General features: G+C 60.2%; 1 protein-coding gene across 1 annotated transcript in view; it reads left to right on the top strand.

Moving 5' to 3' along the window:
- The window catches only part of STK32C (serine/threonine kinase 32C), a 75,270-nt gene that overhangs the window by 41,640 nt on the left and 8,590 nt on the right, over nucleotides 1–25,040 (top strand). The window contains exons 2-8 of the mRNA XM_052660954.1: nucleotides 455–510; nucleotides 19,809–19,960; nucleotides 21,637–21,810; nucleotides 22,531–22,568; nucleotides 22,675–22,764; nucleotides 23,585–23,688; nucleotides 24,231–24,347. Coding sequence (XP_052516914.1) covers nucleotides 455–510; nucleotides 19,809–19,960; nucleotides 21,637–21,810; nucleotides 22,531–22,568; nucleotides 22,675–22,764; nucleotides 23,585–23,688; nucleotides 24,231–24,347 — 731 coding nt within the window. The remainder of the gene's footprint in view (nucleotides 1–454; nucleotides 511–19,808; nucleotides 19,961–21,636; nucleotides 21,811–22,530; nucleotides 22,569–22,674; nucleotides 22,765–23,584; nucleotides 23,689–24,230; nucleotides 24,348–25,040) is intronic.

The raw sequence follows: 25,040 nt of genomic DNA, 5'->3' as shown, positions 1-25,040 counted from the left end.
GTTGGGGGGCTCCCTGAATTGTGAGGGGAATCCCCAGAGTGTCAGGGCCTCCCTGCAGTATCGGGGCCTCCCTGCAGTGTTGGGGTCTCTCTGCAGTGTTGGGGGCGCCCTGCAGTGTTGGGGGTTCCCTGCAGTGTTGGGGGGTTCCCTGCAGTGTTGGGGGTTCCCTGCAGTGTTGGGGGGTTCCCTGCAGTGTTGGGGGTTCCCTGCAGTGTCGGGGGGCTCCCTGCAGTGTTGGGGGGTTCCCTGCAGTGTTGGGGGCTCCCTGCAGTGTCGGGGGGTTCCCTGCAGTGTTGAGGAGCTCCCTGAATTGTGAGGGGAATCCCCAGAGTGTCAGGGCCTCCCTGCAGTATCGGGGCCTCCCTGCAGTGTTGGGGGCTCCCTGCAGCGTGGGGCCCTGGTGGGCACTGGTCTTGCAGCCCCCTCACCTGGCACCCCTCTGCTCTCTCTGTAGTGAACCTGGACCACTTCCAGATCCTGCGTGCCATCGGGAAGGGCAGCTTCGGCAAGGTAAGGCTGCGGATGGGGCCGGGCTGGACGTGTGTGGGCAAGGCCGGCCGCCTGGGTCTGGTGGAGCGTGTGGGTATGTTGCCCGCAGGGCAGGCCAGCGATGCTAGGGGCCTCAGGTGGGCTGCCCCTGAGCCCACCGCCACTAAGCTCTCCCAGCCCAGGTCTCTGGGTTCTTGTAGCTCGGCCGGGAGCTGGGGGTGCAGATGGCGCGTCCCTGGGCTCTTCTGGGGCCGAGACCCTGAGGCCATTCGCCCTTCACACAAGCCCCATTCTACAGCAGACACCGGCTCGAGGCTTGGGAGGGATGTGCTTGAGAAGCCGCTCCATGGGGGGCCAGCCCCCCACGTCTGGAGCCCAGAGGCCAGGCCTGTGCTTGTCCAGGTGGGCAGGGGCAGGACCCAGGTGGCAGCCACGGGGCCCTGCCCCACACTGGCCCCCCGAGCCCGTTCTCCACTTTCTCTTGGCCGGATCCAAGCTCCTGATTGCAGCCTTATCCTGCCCAGAGATTGGGGGTAATTATAACTCCAAAGGCTGAATAAGCCTCTGCAAAGGTTAGAATTAGCTCCCGGGACTCTGCCTGATGGGCCTGTTGTAAATGAGTCACTTCTGAAAGGACAGTTGCTTTTCGGCTCCGAGGCTGGGGCGGAGGGGGCCTTTGTGCTCCGTGTTTCAGCCCAGGAGGCTCGTGCGGGCACTGGGACGCCCTTGCCCACCCCCCCGTCCCCGTGTCACACCTGGTGCTGCCTCGGGTCACGGGCCGGGGGGATTGTAGGCCAGAGAAATGAGCCCCTTGGCACAGAGGCCCTGAAGTGTTCCATGCGTTAGGGGGCGAGGACTGCTACTGTCTCTGCAGCCAGGACCCAACTGATGGGCCCCGGCCTTTTGTCGGTTGTGCAGAGACAGTTGATCCAAAAGATGAGGTTGCTGGTTGGTGAGTGTGTCAGACTGACGGCACCTGGGACAGTCTCTGCCACCTGGCCTCTCCCAACGGAGAATGGGGGTGTGGGAGGTGGGTGGGCAGGTGGGGTCTAGAGGGAGCTGCCTCCCCCACCAGGGGGAAGGCTGGACGTCAGCCAAGACCGGGTTTGAGAGGGATGGCTTTGGGGTCAACCAGATGTTCCCAAAGTGGGCCTGGGAAGGAGATTGGGAACCCTCAGGGCAAAGACTGACTGGGGGAGGTGAGGCTGGTGAGGCTGGTGGGCCTGGCGCTGTGCCCTCCTCACCCCCACCCCCAGGCTGAGCCCTCTGCACCTCTGCCCGGGGACGGTCCTCTTGCCTCACAAGCACAGCAGGCCGCCCTTCTGCTCACAGTCTCCACCGACCCCAGGATTCTGGCTCCTCCAGCCAGGTCTTGGCTTTGAAAAGCAGGGTCCCAGAAACGGGGCTGGTGGAGTGGAGAGACAGGAGGGCCCAGAGATGGTGCTGGCTTGGGGTAACTAGAGGAAGCATGGGGTCCTGCCAGGCTTTTATCTCAGATGCAAGTTACCATGTAATTGTAGGGCAGCTTCCTGCTTCCTAATTGGGCCCCCAGTCAGGCCTCCAGGGGTCCTTGGGCCACGGGGCTGGGTGCCAGGACGTGTCTGGAAGGAGGGCGCTGGCCCCTCCGCTTCTTCCCGTGGCTGGGGCGGTGACCCCACCAGGAGAGGGGGTGAGGACTTGGAGTCTGCTTCCATGCGCAGCTGTCTGCACGTGGCCTTGTTTCAGAGGGTGTGCCAGGGCTCAGGCATGCCTGGACGCCCGGTGAAGACTGGCCGTAGGGACTGCTGGAGCCACCTTCCACCCTGCGGGCAGCCACTGTGAAGAGCAGCTGCCCCGGACGCGCCCCCGCAGCCCTGCTGGAGGCAGGCACGGGACGAGGGTCAGCATGTCGTGTGACCTGTCTGTCCCTGGCAAGGTGGCTGTTCACCTCATGGCAGCTCCACCTTTGGGGGAAAGGGCCTGGAGATGGATTATCCAAACTCGCTGTACCCGGTCCTGGGGGCAAGACTGGACGTTGTGTCTGGTTTTGTTTCCAGTCTTTTGCGACGGTAAGTCACCCGTCACAGAAGGTGCCGTCGAGCTGCATTTAAGCGCGCAGCTCAGTGGTGTTAGGCGCCTCCCTTCTGTCACGTGGCCGTCAGCCCGTCCCCCCCGGGCTCTCTGCATCCGGTAGAACTGAACCTCCACACCCTGTGAACAAACCCCGTCCTCCCCCAAGCTCCAAGTTCTCGCAGAAATCGTCTCCCACGATAGAGGGCCTTGTTCTCCGAGGCAGAACGGAAGCTGTGAGTGGTGAGAGTCCAGCCCGCGCTGGCATGGGGGTGGACGGGGCTCCGTTGCCTGATCGTCCGGGTCATCTTGGCCACCTGGCTGCACGAGGAAGCTGGCCCTCCTCAGAGCAGAGAGGCCGGGCGGGACCGGGGCTGCCCAGCGGACACTTCACTTTCAGCTCCAGGCCCCCATGCGGTGCTGGGCGCTGGGGGCTCCCCTGGCCGTGCCAGCAGTGGGCCCCAGGGGGTCGGGTGGGCACCACAGTGCAGCTGGGCTGTGGGCCTGCATGGGCCGCCTTGGTGTCCATACCTGAAATCTCAGACTGCAAGGGACACATCAGTCCAGAGAGCTGAGAGGGGGTGACAGACATGAGTGAGTGTCCTGGTGTGGAAGGGTGGGCTGGCGGGCCCCCAGGGTGGCTGGGCCTGCTCATGGTCTCTGCCCTCTGGGCCCCCTCATGGTCTCTGCCCTCCTAGGCCTGCTCTCCCCAGCTTAGCTCAAGGTGACCTCTGGGCAGGTGTGGGGGGCCCTGGGGGTCAAACCTCTGCCTCTGGGGGCCCCAGGGAGTCCGAGCTGGACGGGCTTAACCAGCTGCCATCTTGAGCAGGTGTTTGGGAAACACCATTGTAAAGAAGTGGTTGTTACAAATGGTAAACCATCAGCATATTAATTTTTTGTCTACAAAGATTGGTCCCCCCGAAAGCAGAGATGTCCGTAGGGCTGGCCTGCATGTGGATGCCCCAGCCCTACCTCCCCTCCTGCTCCCCGCCCCTCCTCCCTTCCCAGCCTGGCCTCGCCTGCGGCTGCCCTGGGGAACTTCAGACCGCCGCTGGCTCAGGGGTGGGAACACCAGCCCCATGGACCAGGCTGCAGACTCCAGTCTGCCGCCTCTGCCCGCCCGCCCGCTGGGGCTGGCGTGTGGGGTCTTCTCCGCCTCTGCCCCAGCTTCCGGGTCTGGCTCATTAAGCACCAGACTCCCAGAGGCCTGTCTCTGTGGGACTGGCTGTGGCCTCGTCTCCGGAGTTCTCGGACACCAGGGTAGCTCCAGACTCCGGACTGGGGGGTCCCACGGGTGAGGGAGGAAGGGCCCCCTCATCCTGTGCTGGGGAGCCCCCTGCCCCCCACCAAGGTGAGCTCTCCTCAGTACCCTGGATACGTCCTTGTAAGGACCCCACCCTCAGGCTAAAGCAAGGCCACCCTCAGATTTCTTTCTTCCAAACATGCCCCTCCTCCCCCTTCCAGCTGGGGGGTCCACTGGGGTTCAGTCCTTGGCTCTGAGAAGCCCCCAGCCCCTACCTGTTACCGGATCGAGAACCCCCCACCCCACCCCGGGGCCCTAAACTGGCGTGGGCACAGCTCTCAGGAAGCTCAGCGTCTCTGCCCACCCCAGCATGTGGACGGTGCCCAGCAGGGCCTGAAGGAGAGCCCTGGGCTTTCCAGGGTGCCTGCTGACCCCCGGGGCCCCGTGGTAGCTCCGCTTCCCTGGAAGATGGACTACTTCCCCTCCTTGACCCCCTCAGCTTCCCTGGGGCCCGACTCGGAAGCTGTGGCCTCCGTGCTCTGGTCTCCGGGAGCCCCCGCCGCTCTGTGCGCCCCCCGCCGCTCTGTCCGCCCCCCGCCTGGACACCCATCTCCCTGTCTTGGCCCAGGCGAGCCTGACATGTGGCCGCACTGCAGGCCCCTCTGCTCCCGGCTGCCCTGATTTCCACTGGTGTGGCCACGGGCCCCCGACCCAGGACTTACAGGCCTCCCATAGGGAGGGGCCTGGGAGGAAGGGTCTGCCTGCCCGAGGCCAGGCCCTGCCTCCTTCTGGGGCCGTCGGGGAACCTGGAAGGGCCCAGTCCAGCCTTCAGGCTGCATCCAGGCTCCAGCTGCCCAGAGCAGGGCCCATACTCAGCGGCTGCCAGGAAGTAGGGTTCTTTGCAACTGTGACAGGCATAAGCTACCCCCACAAGCCTGGGCCTCCCCGGTTCTGTCCAGTTGAACGACCCGGCTGCAGTGTACTCCAAGGCGGATCATTTAAAGTGGAATAATTAAGAATTGGAAAAAATCGGTCTATTTTTCTGTGGGTGTTGGCGATGGCCCAGCCTTCAAATGTGCCCCTGCCCCTGCTGTGTGTGTGCCTCTGTGTGTGTCTGTGTGCATGTGTGTCTGTGTGTGTCTCTCTGTGTGTGCCTGTGTGTGTACATGTGTGTGCCTGTGTACATGTGTGTACGTGTCTGTGTGTGTCTCTGTGTCTGTGTGTGTCTATTTGTCTGTGTTTATGTGTCTGTGTGTGTGTACGGGTGTGTGCCTCTGTGTGTGCATGTGTGTCTCTGTGTGTATGTGTGCCTGTGTGTGTATATGGGTGTGTGCCTATGTGTACATGTGTGTACATGTCTGAGTGTATCTCTGTGTGCCTGTGTATGTGTGCATGTGTGCCTGTGTGTACATGTGTGTGCATGTGTGTATCTCTGTACATGTATGTATGTGTGTACCTGTGTGTCTGTACCTGCGTGTGCCTGCGTGTGTGTACGTGTGTGTGTCTGTGTGTCTGTGTGTGTCTCTGTGTCTTTGTGTGTCTATTTGTTTATGTGTGTGTGTGGTCTCTGTGTGTACGTGTGTGCGCCTCTGTGTGTGCATGTGTGTATGTGTGTATGTGTGCCTGTGTGTGTATATGGGTGTGTGCCTATGTGTACATGTGTGTACGTGTCTGAGTGTATCTCTGTGTGCCTGTGTATGTGTGCATGTGTGCCTGTGTGTATATGTGTGCGCATGTGTGTACATGTATGCATCTCTGTACATGTATGTATGTGTACCTGTGTGTCTGTGCCTGCGTGTGTGTACGTGTGTGTGTGTCTGTGTGTGTCTGTGTCTGTGCAGCGAGGCCTCACCAGCACTGCAGGCAAGGTCTATTCTGCATCCAGGAAACTGATTTCCAGCTCCAGGCCACACTTGGCAGGATTATCACAGGACCTGCTGATGGGCGCTCGGACCCCTGAGCCACGTGGATCGGTGGTGTTTGCAGCCTCCCCCCAGGTCAGGCTTGGTTGAGGGGCACCCCCCACCCCATGCACCTTCCAAGACCACGCTGACCCTTGTGCTGGGGCCACGGGCTGCTGTGCAGGTGGGGGCGTCCTTGGCCCTTTTTGCTGCTCCTCCCAAAAGCCTGGACTCTCTCCCTGGGGCTCTGGTTACCTGAGGACACGGAAGCTGTGTGTTTACTTTTAGATCAAACGTCTGTCGCTTCCCCACCTTCTTCCTGGCGGTGGGTGGTGGGCGGTGGAGGCAAGAATCAAATACCCGCCCGCCTTCCCAGATGCAACCTGCCCGGGAGCCGCTGCCTCCCCGCTCCCATCACTGCCGCCCCCTCGCCCCGCCTTCCTCTCCCGCCCGCCCGGCCCTCTCCTCGGGCCTCCAGGCAGCCTCCCTGCCTTCTGTGGAGGTTGTCCTGCCGCTGGGCGCACCTGTGGCTGTGTCTCACTCTGGCCTTTGTTTACAACGAGTGTCACTACCACGATGCTCAGAACAAAGGAAGCGTCCGTTTTGGAGAAGCACCTCACCGGATCGGAGTGTTTTTAACCGGCCAGCTCTGCTGCTCTGTCGTCCGCCGAGTCCTCGGGGCTCCACCCTGACGCGGGGACTCCGTTTATTCTAAGCCGGGGCCTTCCGCACGTTTACAGCCCGGCTCGTGCCCTCCACAGCATCAGCTGCTCTCACGTGTTCGTATCTCTCATTGAACCTTCAAATACGCTTTGTCAAGCTCAGAAATGACCTCACTGGAGTCCAGGCAGGACTTGCATTTTGGGATTGCGTGGGAGGGAAGCTGGTATCGTGCGCAGCCGGGGACGCCTCACGTTTTGTCGTATTAGTTACAGGTTGCTCTTGTGGTTGTTTCGCGTTGAGCTGCTACGTATCCTCTTCTTTGTCGCTGCGGATGGCTCTCTTTTCCAGCCTTCCTTCCGGTTTATTGGAGACGGTGGCTTCTGTGTCCCTGCCCACCGTCCTGCCCTCTGTCCCCACTGCCCTCTGCCTCCTTGCAGCTGCTGAGGGCAGGGCGTGCCGGGAGGGGGGCGGGGGTGGCCCAAGTCATGGCTCACGCACCCTCCCCAGGTGTGGGCAGGTGGGCCCTGGCTTTGCCACGTGTGGATGACCCGTCCTGGGAACAGCAAGGCCCGGTCCTGGCTTAGCCAGGGGCGTCTGGGGCTAGATATTCTCCGCCCTGAAGTGTTATGTTCCTGCTGATGCCGTCCGGGGGGCAGGGGTGGGTCTGCAGAGCCCCCAGCAGTGGGCAGCCGGCCAGCTGGGCAGTATCAGGAAGCGGATGTCGAAGCTCCTGGTGGGCACAGCCCTGTGGGAGGAGACCACCTCCTGGGGGCCGGCCCGGGGCGTCCCTCTGCAAGTCCCAGAGGGCCCAGCCCTGGACACGGCGCTTTGCACGGTGGGCAGGACGTGCTGTTTGACCAGGAGCACCCCAGCTCCCGCCTACACCCCGGCCACTGTACCCCCCAGCCTGGTCCTGACTGTGGGTGGTTCCTGCCCCCACTGCCCAGGCCTCCTCTCACCTGCTGCCCTGCACACCCTGCACTTCACGGCACCCTTTCCCTTTGCATCTGCACGAAGGCTGGGCTGGGCTGCCACGGGGCCTCTGCGGTGCCTGACCGTCGGTGTTTGGGTGGGTGGGCCTGGCCACCCTCTGCCCTCCTGCAGCCCGGGCCCATCGGGAGGGCGTGGGGTCCGAGGCAGGACACTCACTGTGAAACAGGGCAGGGATGGGGGCACTTCCGGTGGGAGGTCCGGGGACCCTCCTCTGGCCGCCTGGGCCCCGCCCACGTGAGATGGGCCCCCTGGCCTCTGGCTCCTGCAGGGCTGGTGGGAAATTATCTGGGGCCGAAAGGGAAGCACCGGCCTCAGGGGACAGAGTGGCCGGCACCCGGGCCATGCCTTCACATCTCTCCGGTTTACAGGGAGAGGACTAAGACGGTCCCGGCCACCTGAGGACTCCCCTGACCCCGATCCTCAGGCGGACCTGGCAGGTGCAGGCAGGAGGGCGGGAGACTGGTTACAGGAGGGGCAGCCTCCCGGCCGCGCCTCTCTCCCTGTTTTCAAGGCCCCCTGGGGAGGCCACCTCGCCCAACCTCCCCGCTGCTGCCATCTGAGTGAGAAGCCTGCGCTCACGGTTGCTGTGGCAACGCCTTGGAGGGTGGCGAATGCTCAGCCCTCCGGAGCGCTGCTGTGACATCTCGCTGAGTTAACACAGCAGGAGCTGTTCTGGGTTCAGTGCCTCCCCCATGGCCGAGCTGCTCTGGGGGAGAGGGCGGCTGGGGCTGAGGCTCAGACGAGCCGGGTTCTGGAATGGTACGCGAGCCTGGCCGTCTGCAGCCGCCCAGGGCGGGGGTGCTGCTGGAGATAGCTTTGCTTGCAGCCTGTGCTCGGCTCTGGCCCTTGCCATCAGCTTCCAGCTTCCTGAGCAGGCTCTTCACTCCTTCTCCTGAGATGTCCAGGTGCCAGATCCGGACACTGGCTCTTAGAGTTGGTGCCTACGCGCCACGCCATGGATCTTCAGCCCAGGCTCCACCTTCCCACCGCACCTCAACTGCTGCCGCTCGGGTGGTCTTGGGGAGCTGTGGGCAGCATCACTGAAGGAAAGGCAGTGGTGGGCATCAACAGGATCCTCAGGGCCCTGCAGCCCCCATCCTGGGCCTGGGTGGTCACCGCACGCACCCAGACCAGGTTTTCCCATCAGGGGCTGCCCTCATGGGTCCCAGCCCTGGCTCCTCGGCCACCTGCTCCCACCGCTCTGCCCGCCCCAGTTTGCTGCCCGCACCGGGCAGGGCTGACCCACGGCTGCAGCCCGAGAGATGTCATGGAGCTGCCCCATAGCCACAGACCCGTGCCCCTGGCCTTTGAGCAGGTTCGTGACTGGTTTAGTTGGGATATAAGTTGGCTTGGTGTTAACTTAAAAAAAAATTAGAGTAAAATACACATAAACTACCATTTGCCATCCTTATTTCTTTTAAGCATATAGTTCAGTGGCATTGGGTCTACGCACATTGTTGTATAGCCATCACCACTTCATCTCCAGAGCTTCCTCATTTTCCCAAACTGAAACTCTGTTCCCCATTAACACTAACTCACAGCACCCTTCCCTAGCGCTTGTCCAGTCGCTCAGTCCTGTCCAACTCTTTGCAAACTTATGGACTGCAGCCCGCCAGGCCTCCCTGTCCATCACCATCTCCTAGAGTTTACCCAAACTCATGTCCATCGAGTCGGTGATGCCATCCAGCCACCTCATCCTCTGTCGACCCCTTCTCCTCCCACCTTCAATCTTTCCCAACATCGAGGTCTTTTCCAGTGAGTCCGTTCTTCACATCAGGTGGCCAAAGTATTGGAGCTTCAGCTTCAGCATCAGTCCTTCCAGTCAGTGTTCAGGGTTGATTTCCTTTGGGACCGACTCAGCACTGGTAACGTCTTCTCTCCTCTCTGTCTCTAGAGTTAGGCTCATCCGTGCAGCTTGTGAGGTGGGATCACACAGGGATCCTGGAGGAACACATGTAGCCTGAGGCCCTCGGGGTTCACCCGGGCCGCAATTCATGTCAGAACCTCTGGAGGCTGAACGGCGTCCTGTCCAGGACGTCGATGGTCCAGGTCCTGGATGGACCGCACTCCCTTCTCCGCTCGTCCCCTGATGGACGCTGGGATTCTTTCCGCCTTTCCCTGGGTGTGAGTCAGGCTTCCGTGAATGCGGAGTGTGAACCTCTGTTTGGGTCCCTGTTGTCAGTTCTCCTGGGCACACACCCAGTGATGGGACTGCTGGGTCACACGGTGCCCTGTGATATTTTAACGGTAGAGCTTTGATTTCTGTTCAGGGCTCGTTTATTGGTGGCTCAGATGGTAAAGAATCTGCTTGCTGTGCGGGAGACCTGGGTTCAATCCCTGGTCGGGAAGATCCCCTGGAGGAGGAAATGGCAACCCACTCCAGTATTCTTGCCTGGGAAGTTCCACGGACAGAGGGGCCTGGTGGGCTGCAGCCCCTGGAGTCTCAAAGAGCAGGACACGACTGAGCGTCGGCCTGTTCAGGATTCTCGCTCTTTCACGCTCACTTTGAACGGGTTTCCTCACTGCTCCGTTTCGTTCTGCTTTTTATTGGTTTTTCCAGCTGCGGTCGTGTGTGTTGGTTGTGAGACGAGGGTGCCCTGGGTTGGGCCAGGCCCTTTACCGCCAAGCTCGCAGGCGGACGCCAGGCCTGGAAGGTGTTTCCCGAGCTGAGCCGACGGCGCATCCTCTAGGAACCCGAGGCCAGATCCGCCCGGGAGCCCGGGGGCTGGAGGCCTGGGGTGCAGCTAGCGTCACGCCTTGCTTTGCTCTCGGTGTGCAGAGAGCCCCCTCTGCCACGTGCAGCGCTTCTGTGTGAGCCTCGCGAGGCTCCAGGTTAGGTCTGTGCTCAGGCGAGTCCGGCCTTGGCGGCGGCCCCGTCGGTCCTCTTTCCGCCTTCCTCCCGCAAGTCCTCCTCTGAGGAAGCTGGGTTTATATCCCCACTGGCTCCTCTCTCCCGTGTCCACGGGACCTGCTTCTTAGACGCCGGGCAGCCTGGTGTTCACACTCTCTCCATGCTCTCCTTTTGACTTGACGGTGTTTCTGGCCGTCCCGCTCATCCGCTAGGCCACCCCCATCCCTGCACAGCCGACCCCGAGGCGGGCGAGCAGACAGGCTTCTGAGGCTGCAGCGGCACAAACGCGTCCCCCGACAGTCGCGGTGCCGGACATCCAAGCTGGGTTGGCCCTGGGCTGCAGTCGCTGTGGGGCAGGGCTGGGCCTTCTGCAGCTCCGGGGAGAGCCTGCGTCTGCCTCCTCCAGCTTCCAGAGGCCTCTGCTCCCCGATGAGGACACTGGGGCCCCCTGGATTCCCCAGCACAACCCCTGCTCTCAGCGTCCTTCACGTCACCCCAGCAGCAGGGTGCCTTTTGCCACGTGGGGCGGCATGTTCTCAGGGGCCTGTTGGGATGCAGGGCCCATTGACCTGTAGCCACACGTGTTCCCGGTGAGCATTAGGCTGCGCGCCAGCTTTGAGGCCGCTGGCAGGGCCGTGGGCAACATGCCGCGCGCGGGGGAGCCGGCGCGTCTTCAGTTGGGCTCCTAGAGGCGGGCGGCACAGGTGGCGGCTGGATGCGCGTGTGATGCTGCCAGATGCGCCAGCCCTCCGTGGGGCCCGTGCTCCCCGGGGCCCCGGCCCAGGGCTGCCAAGGCTGGGCCTCTGCCAGCCCGACAGGCGAGGGGGGAGCATCGCGGAGCTTTATGCTGCATTTCTGTGTGGCAAGCCGGGTTGAGCGTTTCCTTTTCTTCCCTCACGTCTGTTTCCTTATTCACGTCAAACCTGTTGTACATCTGGAATTGACTCTGACTTAAAGTGTCGTGAATGGTCCATATTTTACCTCTCTTTCATGGAGCTGCTCAGTTATTCCAGCACTGTATTTTAATCAAAAGTCTGGTCTCCCCGTAAATTTGAGAGGCCGCCTGTATCACATACTGAACGTCCTTACGCAGGTGGGTCTATTTCTGGGCTTGCACTCCGTCCCGTGGCCCGCCCGTCTGTTCCACGGTCGGACCACACATTATCACAGAAGGCTTATATAACGCGCTGATACCTGACAGGGCTCACGTCCCTGCCTCGTTCTGCTTTTAAAGTTTTTTTCCTGGCTATTTTTGACTGTCTTTCCCTATGAATGCTGTGACCAATTTGTCAGCTCCAGGAACAACAAAAAAAATCTGCAAAATGAGAACAGTGTTCAGTTAAAATGGCAATAGCCCTGCCATCGGTCACCGACCTGGAGGGAAAGCCCGGGGCTGCCCGGGGGCCCCAGGATCCCAGACTTTATTCCTTTTCACACCTTAGATCTAATTCCATTTCCTCTTTGTCTGCCTTAAGCCCATTACGGGAGGAAGCAGCTCAGAAGCGAGACCAGTCCCGTCTGGGGAAGTGGGTTCACAGGACCCACGCTCACAGCCTCGGGGGCTACTCACGAAGGCTGAGGCTTCCGGCCCTTCCATCTGTGCTGCTCCGTGCGACGTGGGGCTGGGCTACCTCTGCCCAGGGAGGCACCAGACCCCAGGCTCTGACCTGCCACCACTGGGGGCTGCTCTCCCGTTCGGGGCTCTGCGGAGCCACAGGGGCCAGGCCCATTCAGCCTCTTCCGCTGGGTCGCTGACCCCTAAAACCCTTGTCAGGAGCCCCACCGGAGCGCTTTGGGGGGCGCCTGACTCTGCGGGGAAGACCCAGCACAGGGCTCAGAAGCCACGCGTGTGCCCGACGACCGCGGGCCTCCGAGGGCCGGTCTTGGGCCGGCGGGGGCCGTGCTGCCTGCCCCCTGACCTGGGCTGGCCGATGTGCAGGAGGTCAGGGTGCTGGCTGGACTCTGCCCACTTGGAAGAGGGGAGGGAGCAATGAGCGGGGGAGGGCAGTGAGAGGTGGGCACCGTCCGTGCCCGCAGGCCTGGTCAGGAGCACTGCAAGGAAGCAGGGTGTTCTCACAGCCCGGCCGGCCTGGAAGACGTGTCCCGTGGTGGCTGTGACAAAGCGCACACCTGTGTGGCCTCGGACAGCTGAGGTGTGCCCTCCCGCAGTCTGGAGGCCGAGTCTGCAGGGGAGGGGAGCGCAGGGCTGGAGGCCGGAGCGGGGCAGGCTCTCACCCTCCTCCTGCTGCACCTGGGAATTAAAGTGACTTAAGTCGAAGGGCATTACTTTGCCAACAAAGGTCTGTCTAGTCAAGGCTATGGTTTTTCCAGTGGTCATGTATGGATGTGAGAGTTGGACCATAAAGAAAGCTGAGCACCAAAGAACTGATGCTTTTGAACTGTGGTGTTGGAGAAGACTCTTGACAGTTCCTTGGACTACAAGGAGATCCAACCAGTCCATCCTAAAGGAGATCAGTCCTGAATATTCATTGGAAGGACTGATGCTGAAGCTGTAACTCCAATACTTTGGCTACCTGATGTGAAGAACTGACTCATTGGAAAAGACTCTGATGCTGGGAAAGATTGAAGGCAGGAGGAGAAGGGGATGACAGAGGATGAGATGGTTGGATGGCATCACCGACTCAATGGACATGAGTTTGAGCAAGCTCTGAGAGTTGGTGATGGACAGGGAAGCCTGGCATGCTGCAGTCCATGGGGTCGCAAAGAGTTGGATACGACTGAGCGACTGAACTGAAGTCGAAGAACAGAGGCGTGCATACACATTTGTTTAATGTGAGTTTGGGGACACGGGAGCCCTCGTAGGGAAAAGAGGACCCACAGAACAGGCAAAACCTGAACGTCTTGTGCCAGCTTAGACAAGGTGGCCACGTGCAAAGGTGGCTGGAGTCCGTGGGAGGCTGAAGGGGAGGAGAGGTGTTCTAACTCCCGTCCTGGGGGTGAGGTTGTCCGCCTGGGGTGATTCCCCGGTTTCGGGAAGGAAGGGGAGGGCAGGCGCCTTCCTGACCCTGCTGTGCTGTGAGTGCGGTTGGCTGGGGATGATCGTGGCCAGAGAGCGGATTTCAGGCTGCACCCCAGCTCCGTTCACACACACACACGCCCAGGAGGAGTCGCCGCTGTGAACCCTGTCTCCGTGAGCTGGTGCCTCAGTCCTGAGAATAGGTCAGGGTAGTTAAACAGTCGCGTCTCGTTTTAGGAGGTGGCGTTGGGAGGCTGGGCCCCGGTGGAAACAAGTGAAGAGTGAGGATTGCAGGGTAAGCCGCTGTCGACCGGGTCAGACCAGAGGGCGGCCGGCTGGGGCGGCGCCCAGGAGGGAGCCCTCTGGGCCACGCTGGCTGGGGGGCTGCGGGCAAGCCCCGGTGGGCGCAGTGCGTTTCCTGGGCCGCGGTCGGAACGGCTCTGGTGACGGCGTCAGGTGAGCTCTGAGGGTGCTGCCCCCACACCGGCACAGATGTCCACACACAGCCTGACAGGGTTCGCTGAGGGTCACACAGAGCTGTTCCACTTCAGCCAGTGGGGAAGTTTTCACTTCTCGTGATTCCACGTCAGAAGGCTGGGAGACGTACTGGAAACGTGAATTACTGAGAGGGGTGCGCCCATTCGACACCCCACAGGGTGCGTGGTTCTCTCCCTACAGACACGCCCTTTTGTATTGAAGATAATCAAAGATTAATTTGTTTGCAAAACCAGTCTGGTCTCATTAAACATGACCTGATTATTGAGGTCAGTACAACAAGAGCAGGTTGAACACGTAGGTCCTTTTAAGTTCCTGCTTTGCTGGAACTTCTGTGAGGAATTCCTGATCAGACTTTGAACAGCCTCTTGGGGCTAGAAGCTAACTTAGAGCATCTCATCAGCTGAGCCTCTAATACTCACACATTCGGGTGAGTTCCTTGCTTCCCAGTGTCCCCAAGGTATCCTGAGATTCCCGGGACCTGCCAAGAAGTGACTGTAGTCCTCTGTAACGTTGCACCCGCTAAGGCAGGCCCAGGCTGGAACTTCACACGGTGTTACAAACTGTAAACATCGTTGTCCTGAGCAGTTTCCCTGCACATCTACTTGGCCATCAAAGATAAAATAACTGATTGACGGTTTGGTTCGACAGTCGGGTTTCAATGCCGTAAACGCCAGATTGCAAACTACACTGGAAAATGATAACATGTCAGTCAGCAAATCCTTTGTGGGCACAGCCATCCTTCCCACCTGTCAAAGCCCAAAGTTTCCAAACTGCGGCTAATATCAAAGAGGTGGCGAGTCGTTCAGCACAGTCTTGGAGACCCTGATGATCGCCTCTCTAGCTTAGATACATCTCATGCGTGCTTTCCGTAATGTATTGTGCAATGCTAGAAGTTGGCAGAGAAATAAGACGGGCTCCTCCTAGTCCCCACAAGGAAGTGGTTATCTGATTCTTGATGAGCATATATTTTTTGAAACCCTTTTGCTGTTCGATGGTGGAGAACATGGCATAGACAGAATTTTGGTGCTTGGCACAGAATCCAGCCAAGTAATACCGGGGCTGAGCTTGTGATGGATCATTTCCACGTAACCCAGACGTGTGCCACGAGGCATGTACGCTCCTTATATTGATAACAGCAGCGTCCTTTGTCTGATCATTTGAATTCCAGGGAAATCTCAATTTTTAAGACCATAAGTTTACATCCAACATTAAATCCTGAATCCTTAATGGTCAGTCGACTTTAACAAAAGAAGTATCATCACTTTCTCTAAGACACCCAAATACACTGTGATCATGAATTGACACACGTTAAATGAGTTCAGTTTTTTTTTTTTAGCCCCACAGGCATATAGGATCTTAGTTCCCCAACTAGAGATCAAACCTGTTTCCCCTGCCCTGGAAGCGAGGCGTCCCAACCACTGGACTACCAGGAAAGCCCCTATTTTTTTGTATTTTTATTTTCACATTAAAATTCTTAAAAATTTTTGCTGTTAATTTTCATGTTTCATTAAGTCCCTTCAAATGTCCCTCTTGTTATTATTTTATCTTTTATGGCAAAGTTATATTATGGCCAACTGTCTCTGCTTGCAGCAAAAATTCTCATGGTGAAAAAACCCAGAGAACCGCTACATCATTTTACAATACGACACGCCAGCCAAAGCCTGGCAACATGACCAGCGTTTTCAATTAAATAGGAGAACATATTCTACTGACCTCATAAAATAACTGTATTTTCACGAAAACAGGATGTTTAATACGAGTTTCTCAATTGTAGAGGGAACAGATTGGGAGAGAAGATAAATGTCTCGGTTCTGTTTACAAAGGTGTAATTTTCCAGATTGCTGAAAGCTAATAGCTTAAGAGAAAGAGAAAAATAATAAGCCTGGAAAGCACGCATTAAAGGACCAGCAATGCTTCAAACAGAAAGTCATAAAGATGATAAGCGTCTTCAGGATTCGTGTAGTCCTGTGTAATTAATTCTCATTTTCCTTAATCGCAGATCAGCGGTTTTCAGAACCCATCAGGGGACTTCCTGGTGGCCCTCCTTCCAGTGCACGGGACGCTGGTTCCCTCCCTGGGTGGGGTCTGAGACCCCACAGGTGCTGGGCCGCTGAGCCCACACCCTGTGGCTCGAGAGCCTCGCGTGGCATCTGCTGAGGCCTGCTCACCCGGAGCCCGGGGTCCGCAGCAGGAGAAGCCCCTGCGACGGGCAGCCTGGACGCTGTGGCGGAGACCCCGCCAGCTGCGGCTGAAGACCCGGCGCAGCCAAAAATAAATCTAAAAAATAAAAAGGGACCCATCAGTTTTCCCACTAGAGTTTAGACAGACTCGCCAAGTTCAGTGGTGTGGTCTTAGTTACCAGATACCTGTATTCTAGAGGCTTTATCAGAGTCCTTTCCATGAACTTTTTAAAGATGAAAGATTTTTGTCTGCATTTGATTATAGAAGCTTTCAGGAAAGATCAGTAAAACAGTAACCATCTGTAGAAGGCTAAAGACTGAAAAATAACCGTGGTCAGAGGTCTGATGAGTTTATTGTAAAAATTATGCAGTTATGGAAATTTGGTTTTTTCTGTTGCATATAACAATTTCAGATGATAATTGGAATTATGACTGACATACAGTCGTTGTGAGGACGTTGAAAAATTTCTAGGCATTTTATATAACTTTGGAAGCTTACATGTAAGTGATGTCAGTTCAGTTCAGTCACTCAGTCATGTCTGACTCTTTCCGACTCTTTGCAACCCCATGGACTGCAGCACGCCAGGCTTCCCTGTCCGTCACCAACTCCCGGAGTTTACTCAAACTCATGTCCATCAAGTCAGTGATGCCATCCAGCCATCTCATCCTCTGTCATCCCCTTCTCCTCCTGTCCGCAATACCTCCCAGCATCAGGGTCTTTTCCAAGGACTCAGCTCTTTGCATCAGGTGGCCAAAGTATTGGAGTTTCAGCTTCACCATCAGTCCTTCCAATGAATATTCAGGACTGATTTCCTTTAGGATGGACTGGTTGGATCTCCTTGAGGTCCAAGGGACTCTCAAGAGTCTTCTCCAACACCACAGCCCAAAAGCATCAATTCTTCGGTGCTCAACCGGGGAAGCCCAATAGAAGCGAAATCTTTACATGGATATCTCCTCTAATGTGACTCTAAACCAATGAGCTTAAAACCCACCAGCCTTTTCTGACCTCACCATCCCCAGAGATAGCACAAGAGATGCAGGCCTCCCCGAGATCAAGGGCTTCTCCCAGGTCAGTCCAGGACAGCAGAGACCGCCGGGTGACAGGGAGTCAAATGCAACCCGGTCTGTCCTGAATCTGTGCTGCTGGACGGGCCACGCTGGAGGCTTCCCAGCTCAAGCAAGGGGGTGGGGGGACAACCGGCACAGGCCGTGTGGCTCCAGGTGACCCGTGTCACGCAGAGACAGGATAGCGTGAGCGTTCCGGGCTAGCGTGCGTCGACAGATGGCCGGCGGGCTCCCGACACCCACCCCCAGGGAGAGTCACGCTCACAGACCAGCGCTGACTCCTGTCTTCCTCCGCCTAGGCTGTGCCTGGATGGGAAGAACCCGGGAACAGCTCTGCCTTCCCCTCCCGAGGGGCCCCCATGGAGACCCCGCCGCTCCAGGCAGCTCCCAGAGCCCCTCTGCAGGCTTCCCTGCGGTCATGGTCCTTCTGTGTGCTCCAGAAACCCCCGGGGAGGCAAGGTCTGACCTCTGCACTCTTGGGGTTTGGCTAGAATTCAAGATGAGCTGAGAACATTCCAGAACACAGAGCCCAAAGATTCAGGAGGCCTGGGTCCCGCTCACGCTCCGTCCGTCCCGGCCTCCCTCTGGCTCAGAGGAGCGCTGAGCTGCGGTGCTCAGAGTGGAGGGTGCTCGGCCCAGCCCCCAGCATCCCTCCTGGGGAGAAGGCGGCTCGTCGCAGCCCTGGGCAAGAAGGACCTCCCCAGAGCTGCGCGTCCAGGCCCTGCCATGGCGGCCTCAGGTGTGCGCGGGGCTGCCAGGTGGGAGGAGAGGACTCCTGGCCGAGCGCTGAGGTCCTCACCGCAGGCGCTGGTTCCTCCTCCTCCCCTCGCTGAGGGCGCGGGCTGCTCTGGGGACTCCCGCCTGCACCGCCCGGGGACCACGGACGGTAGCTCTTCCTGAACCGAACGGAGCCTCAGCCGGAGAAGGGCTCTGGAGCCGATACCGGGGCGGGGGTCAGCTGCTGTTCATGCCGTTTACCCTTATTTTCATTTTGAACGTTCCAGCTGGCTTTCACAGCAACAGTGTTAAAGGCGATCTGGAAAATGCAGCACGTTACGGGGAAAAAAATCTCCATCCTGAGACAGCGCCCTTTCTGCGCTTCTTCCTGCCCCTCTCGCGTGGCAGCCCCCCGCGCCCTCCACCGCCTCCTGCTCTTGGGGCAGGCCTGGTGCTCAGCAGGCGGGCCCTTCTGGCCCCATGGCGCGCAGGGCCGCTCACCAGGCAGGGCCGAGGATGCTGAGGCCAAGAGCAGCCCAGCAGCGTGGGACCTCAGAGGTCCCCTTCAGTCCCCAGGCCCCCAGTGGGCAGCTGGGGGATCTCTGGTCCCAGAGTCTCACTGCACCCGGACGATCAGGCCGAGCGGCGGGTCCGGGGGCGTGAGCCCCGCCCGATGATGGAGCTGCCACCTGGCCGCACCCGCAGCCGTCGGGCGTGGTGTCCACCGAGTGGTGGCATGGCGTGGCTGGCCTGCGTGATCAGGAGCTGGCTGGCAGCCGGAGCAGGGTCTGATGTTATTCTAGGATGTGGTGTTCTGCATCCGTCCGACAAGGAGCCGGGGCCTGGCCTGTAAGCAGTGTCAGGGTTTCACTTGTGTTTCTGGCTCACGTCTGCACCGCAGGCCCAGACTCGTGCCCTGGTTGGCGGCCTGCGAAGGCAGTGCCAGTCCCCCGGGGCTCCCAGCTCCAGGCCGAGGGTGGGACAGGCTGGTGTTTCACACTTGAAAGGGCCCGGGGGCCTTCCCCGCAGCTGGGGTGGGGCAGCTCTTTCGGCTGCCCAGGAGAATCCCCAGGAGCGTGGACACCAGCCCCAGGGGTGGGGCTCTGGTCTTCAGAGCTCCTGGGGGCTCGGCCAGGCTGATGGTCATGGAATGGGCCTTTGTCCACTGAAGCTCTGTGGTCCCTCTCCCATGACCTCGGCCAGGAGCCCCCGTTAGCAGCCCACCTGCCCCTCTGGTGATCTGGCTTCCAGTTGGCGTGGCTGCACTCTGTCCAACACAGTCATGGAACCACACAGGGCTGGGTCCTTGCCTGCTGCCTGTCAGTCTGCGTTCCTGGGTGACATTCTCAGGCCGGGCCAGGAACACGGAGACCCGGAGAGGAAAGCACTTGAGGCTAGGCCCGAGCTGTCCCCAGGCAGGTCCAGGTGGGCATCACCACACCAGGGCAGCCTCCGGGGAGAGCACCCCAGCCCTCCCAAGGAGTCACTTTGCTGAAATGAGAGGAAAGATTCAGAAAGACTCATTGTCCTCAGATGGGTGTTCTTCTGGGTAGGGGGGACCCTTAGGAGCCTTGGGGTGTGGCCGCCTGCCCCGGCTTCTCTCCCAGCCTGGGTTCCAGCAGGGCCCGGAAGGCTCGGTGACAGGCTGTCTGTCACGGCCCTGGCCCTTGGAAGGCAGTGTTTCATGGCAGAGTGGACGGCGCTGTCTGGTAACCCGCCCCAGTCTGGGTCCCGCAGGGTGCCTGGAGCACTGGGTGGCCGCGTTGACTTCCAGCGGCTGCTATAACAAGTGAGCACATGCTGAGTGGCTTAAGACAGCACACATTTATTCTTGTGTTGCTGAGGGCCAGAGCCCCAGTCTCAGTTTATCTGGGCTGAAATCAAGGGCTCTGCAGGGCTGCGCTCCCTCGGAGACTGGAGGGGCGAGTCTGCCTCTTGCCCCCGCCCCCGTGTCCTGAGCTGCAGCCCCTCCAGGCGTCATGTTCCCTTCTGCGTGGACCGGACCGTGTCCCCAGATCCACGTGCTGCAGCCCGGCCCCCAGGGCGAGGGGCATTGTGACGGGCCGGGTGCTCAGCTGCGGTTTGAGGAGACGCGTCCCTCCAGAGACAGAGTCCGGCGGTTCCTGTCGCGCCTGCTGAGCTGCCGGGCCAGCAGCAGGGCTGACGCGCCCTCCACCCCCAGGTGTGCATCGTGCAGAAACGGGACACGCAGAAGATGTACGCCATGAAGTACATGAGCAAGCAGCAGTGCATCGAGCGGGACGAGGTCCGCAACGTGTTCCGGGAGCTGGAGATCCTGCAGGAGATAGAGCACGTCTTCCTGGTGAACCTCTGGTGAGCGGCTGGGGGGCCTCTCCTGCCCCAGGCGCCCGCCCCCACCCTGCCCCCTCACAGCGTCCCTGGGGCCAGCAGCCATCAGGTGTCCCCATGCACACGCACGCACGCACGCACACACGGACCACCACCATCACCATCACCATAATCACCATCATCACCATCACCACCATCACCATCATCACCGTCACCATCACCACCATCATCACCACTGTCATCACCGTCACCATAATCACCACCACCCTCACCGTCACCATCACCATCATCACCGTCACCATCACCACCATCATCACCACCGTCATCACCGTCACCATCACCCTCACCATCACCATCACCACCATCACCACCGTCATCACCGTCACCATCACCCTCACCATCACCACCACCATCACCGTCACCATCACCACCGTCACCATCACCACCATCATCACCATCACCATCACCACCATCATCACCACCGTCATCACCATCACCATCATCACCGTCACCATCACCACCATCATCACCACCGTCATCACCGTCACCATCACCACTGTTATCACCACCGTCATCACCGTCACCATAATCACCACCACCATCACCATCACCACCATCACCATCACCACTGTCACCATCACTGTCACCATCACCACCATCATCACCACCACCATCACCACCATCATCACCGTCACCATAATCACCGTCATCACCACCATCACCGTCACCATCACCACCGTCACCATCACCACCATCATCACCACCGTTATCACGTCACCATAATCACCACCACCATCACCCTCACCATCACCACCACCATCACCGTCACCATCACCACCGTCACCATCACCACCATCATCACCACCGTCATCACCGTCACCATAATCACCACCATCATCACCGTCACCATCACCACCGTCACCATCACCACCATCATCACCACCGTTATCACGTCACCATAATCACCACCACCATCACCCTCACCATCACCACCACCATCACCGTCACCATCACCACCGTCACCATCACCACCATCATCACCATCACCATCACCACCATCATCACCACCGTCATCACCATCACCATCATCACCGTCACCATCACCACCATCATCACCACCGTCATCACCGTCACCATCACCACTGTTATCACCACCGTCATCACCGTCACCATAATCACCACCACCATCACCATCACCACCATCACCATCACCACTGTCACCATCACTGTCACCATCACCACCATCATCACCACCACCATCACCACCATCATCACCGTCACCATAATCACCGTCATCACCACCATCACCGTCACCATCACCACCGTCACCATCACCACCATCATCACCACCGTTATCACGTCACCATAATCACCACCACCATCACCCTCACCATCACCACCACCATCACCGTCACCATCACCACCGTCACCATCACCACCATCATCACCACCGTCATCACCGTCACCATAATCACCACCATCATCACCGTCACCATCGTCACCGTCACCATCACCACCGTCACCACCGTCACCATCACCACCATCACCATCATCACCGTCATCACCGTTACCATCACTGGGAGTGTCCAGTGGGCACGGCCCTGGGTCCAGGGCCCTTGTGCGGGGGGCTGGCCAGATGTGGCAGGGGCCGTGACTCCGGTCGTCCAGCCGAGCAAGTGCCCGGTGCCCCGCGCCCTCAGGTACTCCTTCCAGGACGAGGAGGACATGTTCATGGTGGTGGACCTGCTGCTGGGCGGGGATCTGCGCTACCACCTGCAGCAGAGCGTGCAATTCTCGGAGGACACGGTGAGGCTGTACATCTGCGAGATGGCGCTGGCCCTCGACTACCTGCGCGGCCAGCACATCATCCACAGGTGTGCGGGCGCTGCGGGGCGGCCGTCCTCACGGGACCCCGGGCGCCTCGTGCTCCGCCCCGCCCTTGCCGCACGCCTGCCCCAGGCGTGGTGCCTGGGCACACAGGCACCGGCTCCCAGCCAGCCCCTCAGCTGCACAGATGAGGCCCCCATGGGGCGGGTCACGTCTGAGCAGGTGAGGCCGGCACAGGGGGCCGGTGCCTTAGTGAGAGGCTGCCTTCACCTGCTCTGATAAGTGGAGGATTCCCACCCCCGCCCCGCCGGTGCCCTTATGCCCATCTGCCGTGTCCTGGGCACATTCAAATTAGTTTTAGTATCTGAAGGCTGACGAACGAGGAAGGCAAAGCTGCGTCCGCAGGACAGAACACAAAATTCCACATGGTATAAAGTGCGGCAAACGTGATTGTTGCAGCTCTTCCTGGGGACGCTGATCTGGTCGTGGTTCGGGCACGGATGCTTCCTGACCAAGTGCCAGGAGGTCGGGAGGCCAGGCTTGGCCGCAGGCAGACTCGGGGCTCTGAGAGGCCCTCGCCGGCGGTCCAGGCGAGGGGGCTCTGCTTCTGTGTTCTGGGCTCCGGCACCCTCCCCAACCAGTGCTGGGTGCTCTCCCACGGTGGCCCAGGCAGAGGAGGGGCTGGGCTCCTTGGGTCCTGCTCATGGGAACCCCATGCCCTGCCGGGATTTCTGGCCTCACCTCCCCGCTCCCTGCTCCTTCCACAGAGATGTGAAGCCCGACAACATTCTCCTGGATGAGCGAGGTGAGCCGTGGCCGTGAGCGGCCAAAGCCTCAGCTGGGGAGTTGGGGGTGCCCCACCCGCAGGACACGTTCCCCCCGGACAGTCCCGCTGTCCTCTTTCCTCACAGGACACGCACACCTGACCGACTTCAACATCGCCACCATCATAAAGGACGGCGAGAGGGCGACCGCGCTGGCCGGGACCAAGCCGTACATGGGTGAGCTCGCCCCACCCGGCCCGCACACCCCCGCCAACCTGCCGGCTGGCCTCCCACCCCAACCTGTGGCTGGGGGGATCGGGTCCCTTCCCTAAAGCTGCAGCAGCAGGCGATGGGTCAGGCCGCTTGACCAGTGCAGGGGACTCTAAGTGACGGACGTGCGCTGTGGGTCTGATCACGAGAGCACTCTGCCGGGGGCCTCCCAGGTGGTGCCAGGGGTAAAGAACCTGCCTCTTAATGCAGGAGACATAAGAAACGTGGGTTCGATTCCTGGGTCAGGAAGATCGCCTGGGGGAGGGCATGGCAACCCACTCCATTATTCTTGCCTGGAGAATCCCACAGACAGAGGAGCCTGGTGAGCTACATTCCACGGGGTCACAGAGAGTCAGACATGACTGAAGTGACTCAGCACACATACCCACCTCCCTCGTCAGGCTGCGGACCTGGAATTGAAACAAGCGGCCTGTGGAAAAGGACAGGTTGACTGCTGAGGGCTGCTTCCCAGTCCAGCTCTGGCCATAGCCTGGTCTCTGGTCCAGCCCTGGACCTGTGGTCATGGGGGCTGGGGTCACCAGGAGCTGGAGTCATAAGGCCTCCAGTCACTGGGGGCTGGGGTCATGGGCCCTGCGGTCACTGGGACTGTGGTCCTCGGGGGCTGGGGTCACCGGGGGCTGGGGTCATGGGCCCTGCGGTCACTGGGACTGTGGTCACGGGCCCTGCAGTCATGGGGCCTGTGGTCCTCGGGGGCTGGGGTCACAGGGGTCGGGGTCACGGGGACTGCCGTTTGGGGATGCTCAGCTGTTTTTGCTTTCCTTGAAAGCTCCAGAGATCTTCCAGTCTTTCGTCAATGGTGGGACTGGCTACTCCTTCGAGGTGGACTGGTGGTCGGTGGGGGTGATGGCCTACGAGCTGCTGCGAGGATGGGTACGGAGCTCCTGTGACCCGAGGGCCAGGCCCCCAGAACCCCCAGGGTGGCCCAGAGAGCTGAGGCTGCCCCCACCCCTGGGGCTCAGGGATGTCCATGCTCCCCATTAGTGAGGCGGCACGCTGGAGGGGGCTGGGTGGGCAGAGGACCGTCCCGCAGGGCTGCACCCCGCCCCCGAGCTTCCCTTGAGGGTCCTAGGTGGTGGGTCCCCCTGCCCTCCCTGCAGTGGCCACGTCTCAGCGAGTCCTGGAGCCCGGGAGGCTGGAGCCTCATCGGCCCCCAGCTGCCCTTCCCATCCCCTCGTGGGGGCCCCCGAGGCACGGCACCCTCAGACGGCCGGCCCCTCTGCCTGCTGCAGCTGGTTCCCTGGGGCCAAGCCCTCTGCTAGGGGGAGGTACAGGGGCCCTGTGCTTCCTCCCTGGCTGAGGTGCAGGCTTCCCGGGCTCTTCTCTGGGGCCGCCCTGGGATGAGGTTGGGGTAGGGTGGGGTGCCCTCGAGTTACGGGGGAGGCGCCTGCTGCAGCCCTGCTTCCCCTGCCCAGAGGCCCTATGACATCCACTCGAGCAGCGCTGCGGAGTCGCTGGTGCAGCTGTTCAGCACCGTGAGTGTCCAGTACGTGCCCGCCTGGTCCAAGGAGACGGTGGCCCTGCTGCGCAAGGTGAGCGCCTGCCCCGCCCAGGGCGCGGCCGGCCGGACATGGGGTGAGGGCCCTCTGGCGAGGCTGGCTGGACACGGGGGGCCGCTTCCTACATCCTGGGCCACATGTCTGTCTCTGCCCCGGTTCCCCGCCTGGCCTGGCCCCAGGCTCCTCATCTTGTAGCGGCTCGGCCTGTGTGAGTGCTGGAGCGGCTGTCAGTCCTTACTACCTAATCGAAGCCTCACGCTGCTTCCGTTACTGATGCCCCAGCTCGGGGCAGGTCACCCCAGCGTGTGTCGGGGAGGCGGCCGGGGCCTGGTCCCGCTCAGGCCCGGCTCGTCCTGTCGGAGTTGGGCAGCCACTGTCCACTGCCAATGGCCTGGCCAGCCCCCTCACCAGAAGCAAGCAGAGAAGACCCCAGACCCCCCTGCCTGTCCCAGGCCACGAGCACACGTCTGCAGCAGTCCCAGGGATTCAGCCTGTAAAGACTGGAGGCGGTGGTGTTGCCACTGGTGTTCGGCTCCCGGGGTCCAGGGCTGGGCCAGGGTCAGCCCCCAGCCGGCCAGCCAGCCAGCTCCCTCCTCAGAGTGGTGTGCCTCAGGCACTGTGCCCCGAGGCCTCAGGACAAGCAAGGAGGGGCGTGCTGGACACGTGTGGCCCAGGGGGCAGGTCCTGGCCGGTGCCCAGAGACCCTGGCCCTGGTAGTGTGGCCAA

Source organism: Budorcas taxicolor, chromosome 23 (assembly GCF_023091745.1).
Source record: "Budorcas taxicolor isolate Tak-1 chromosome 23, Takin1.1, whole genome shotgun sequence".
NCBI lineage: Eukaryota > Metazoa > Chordata > Mammalia > Artiodactyla > Bovidae > Budorcas > Budorcas taxicolor.
This window is presented reverse-complemented; position numbering and strand designations above follow the sequence as displayed.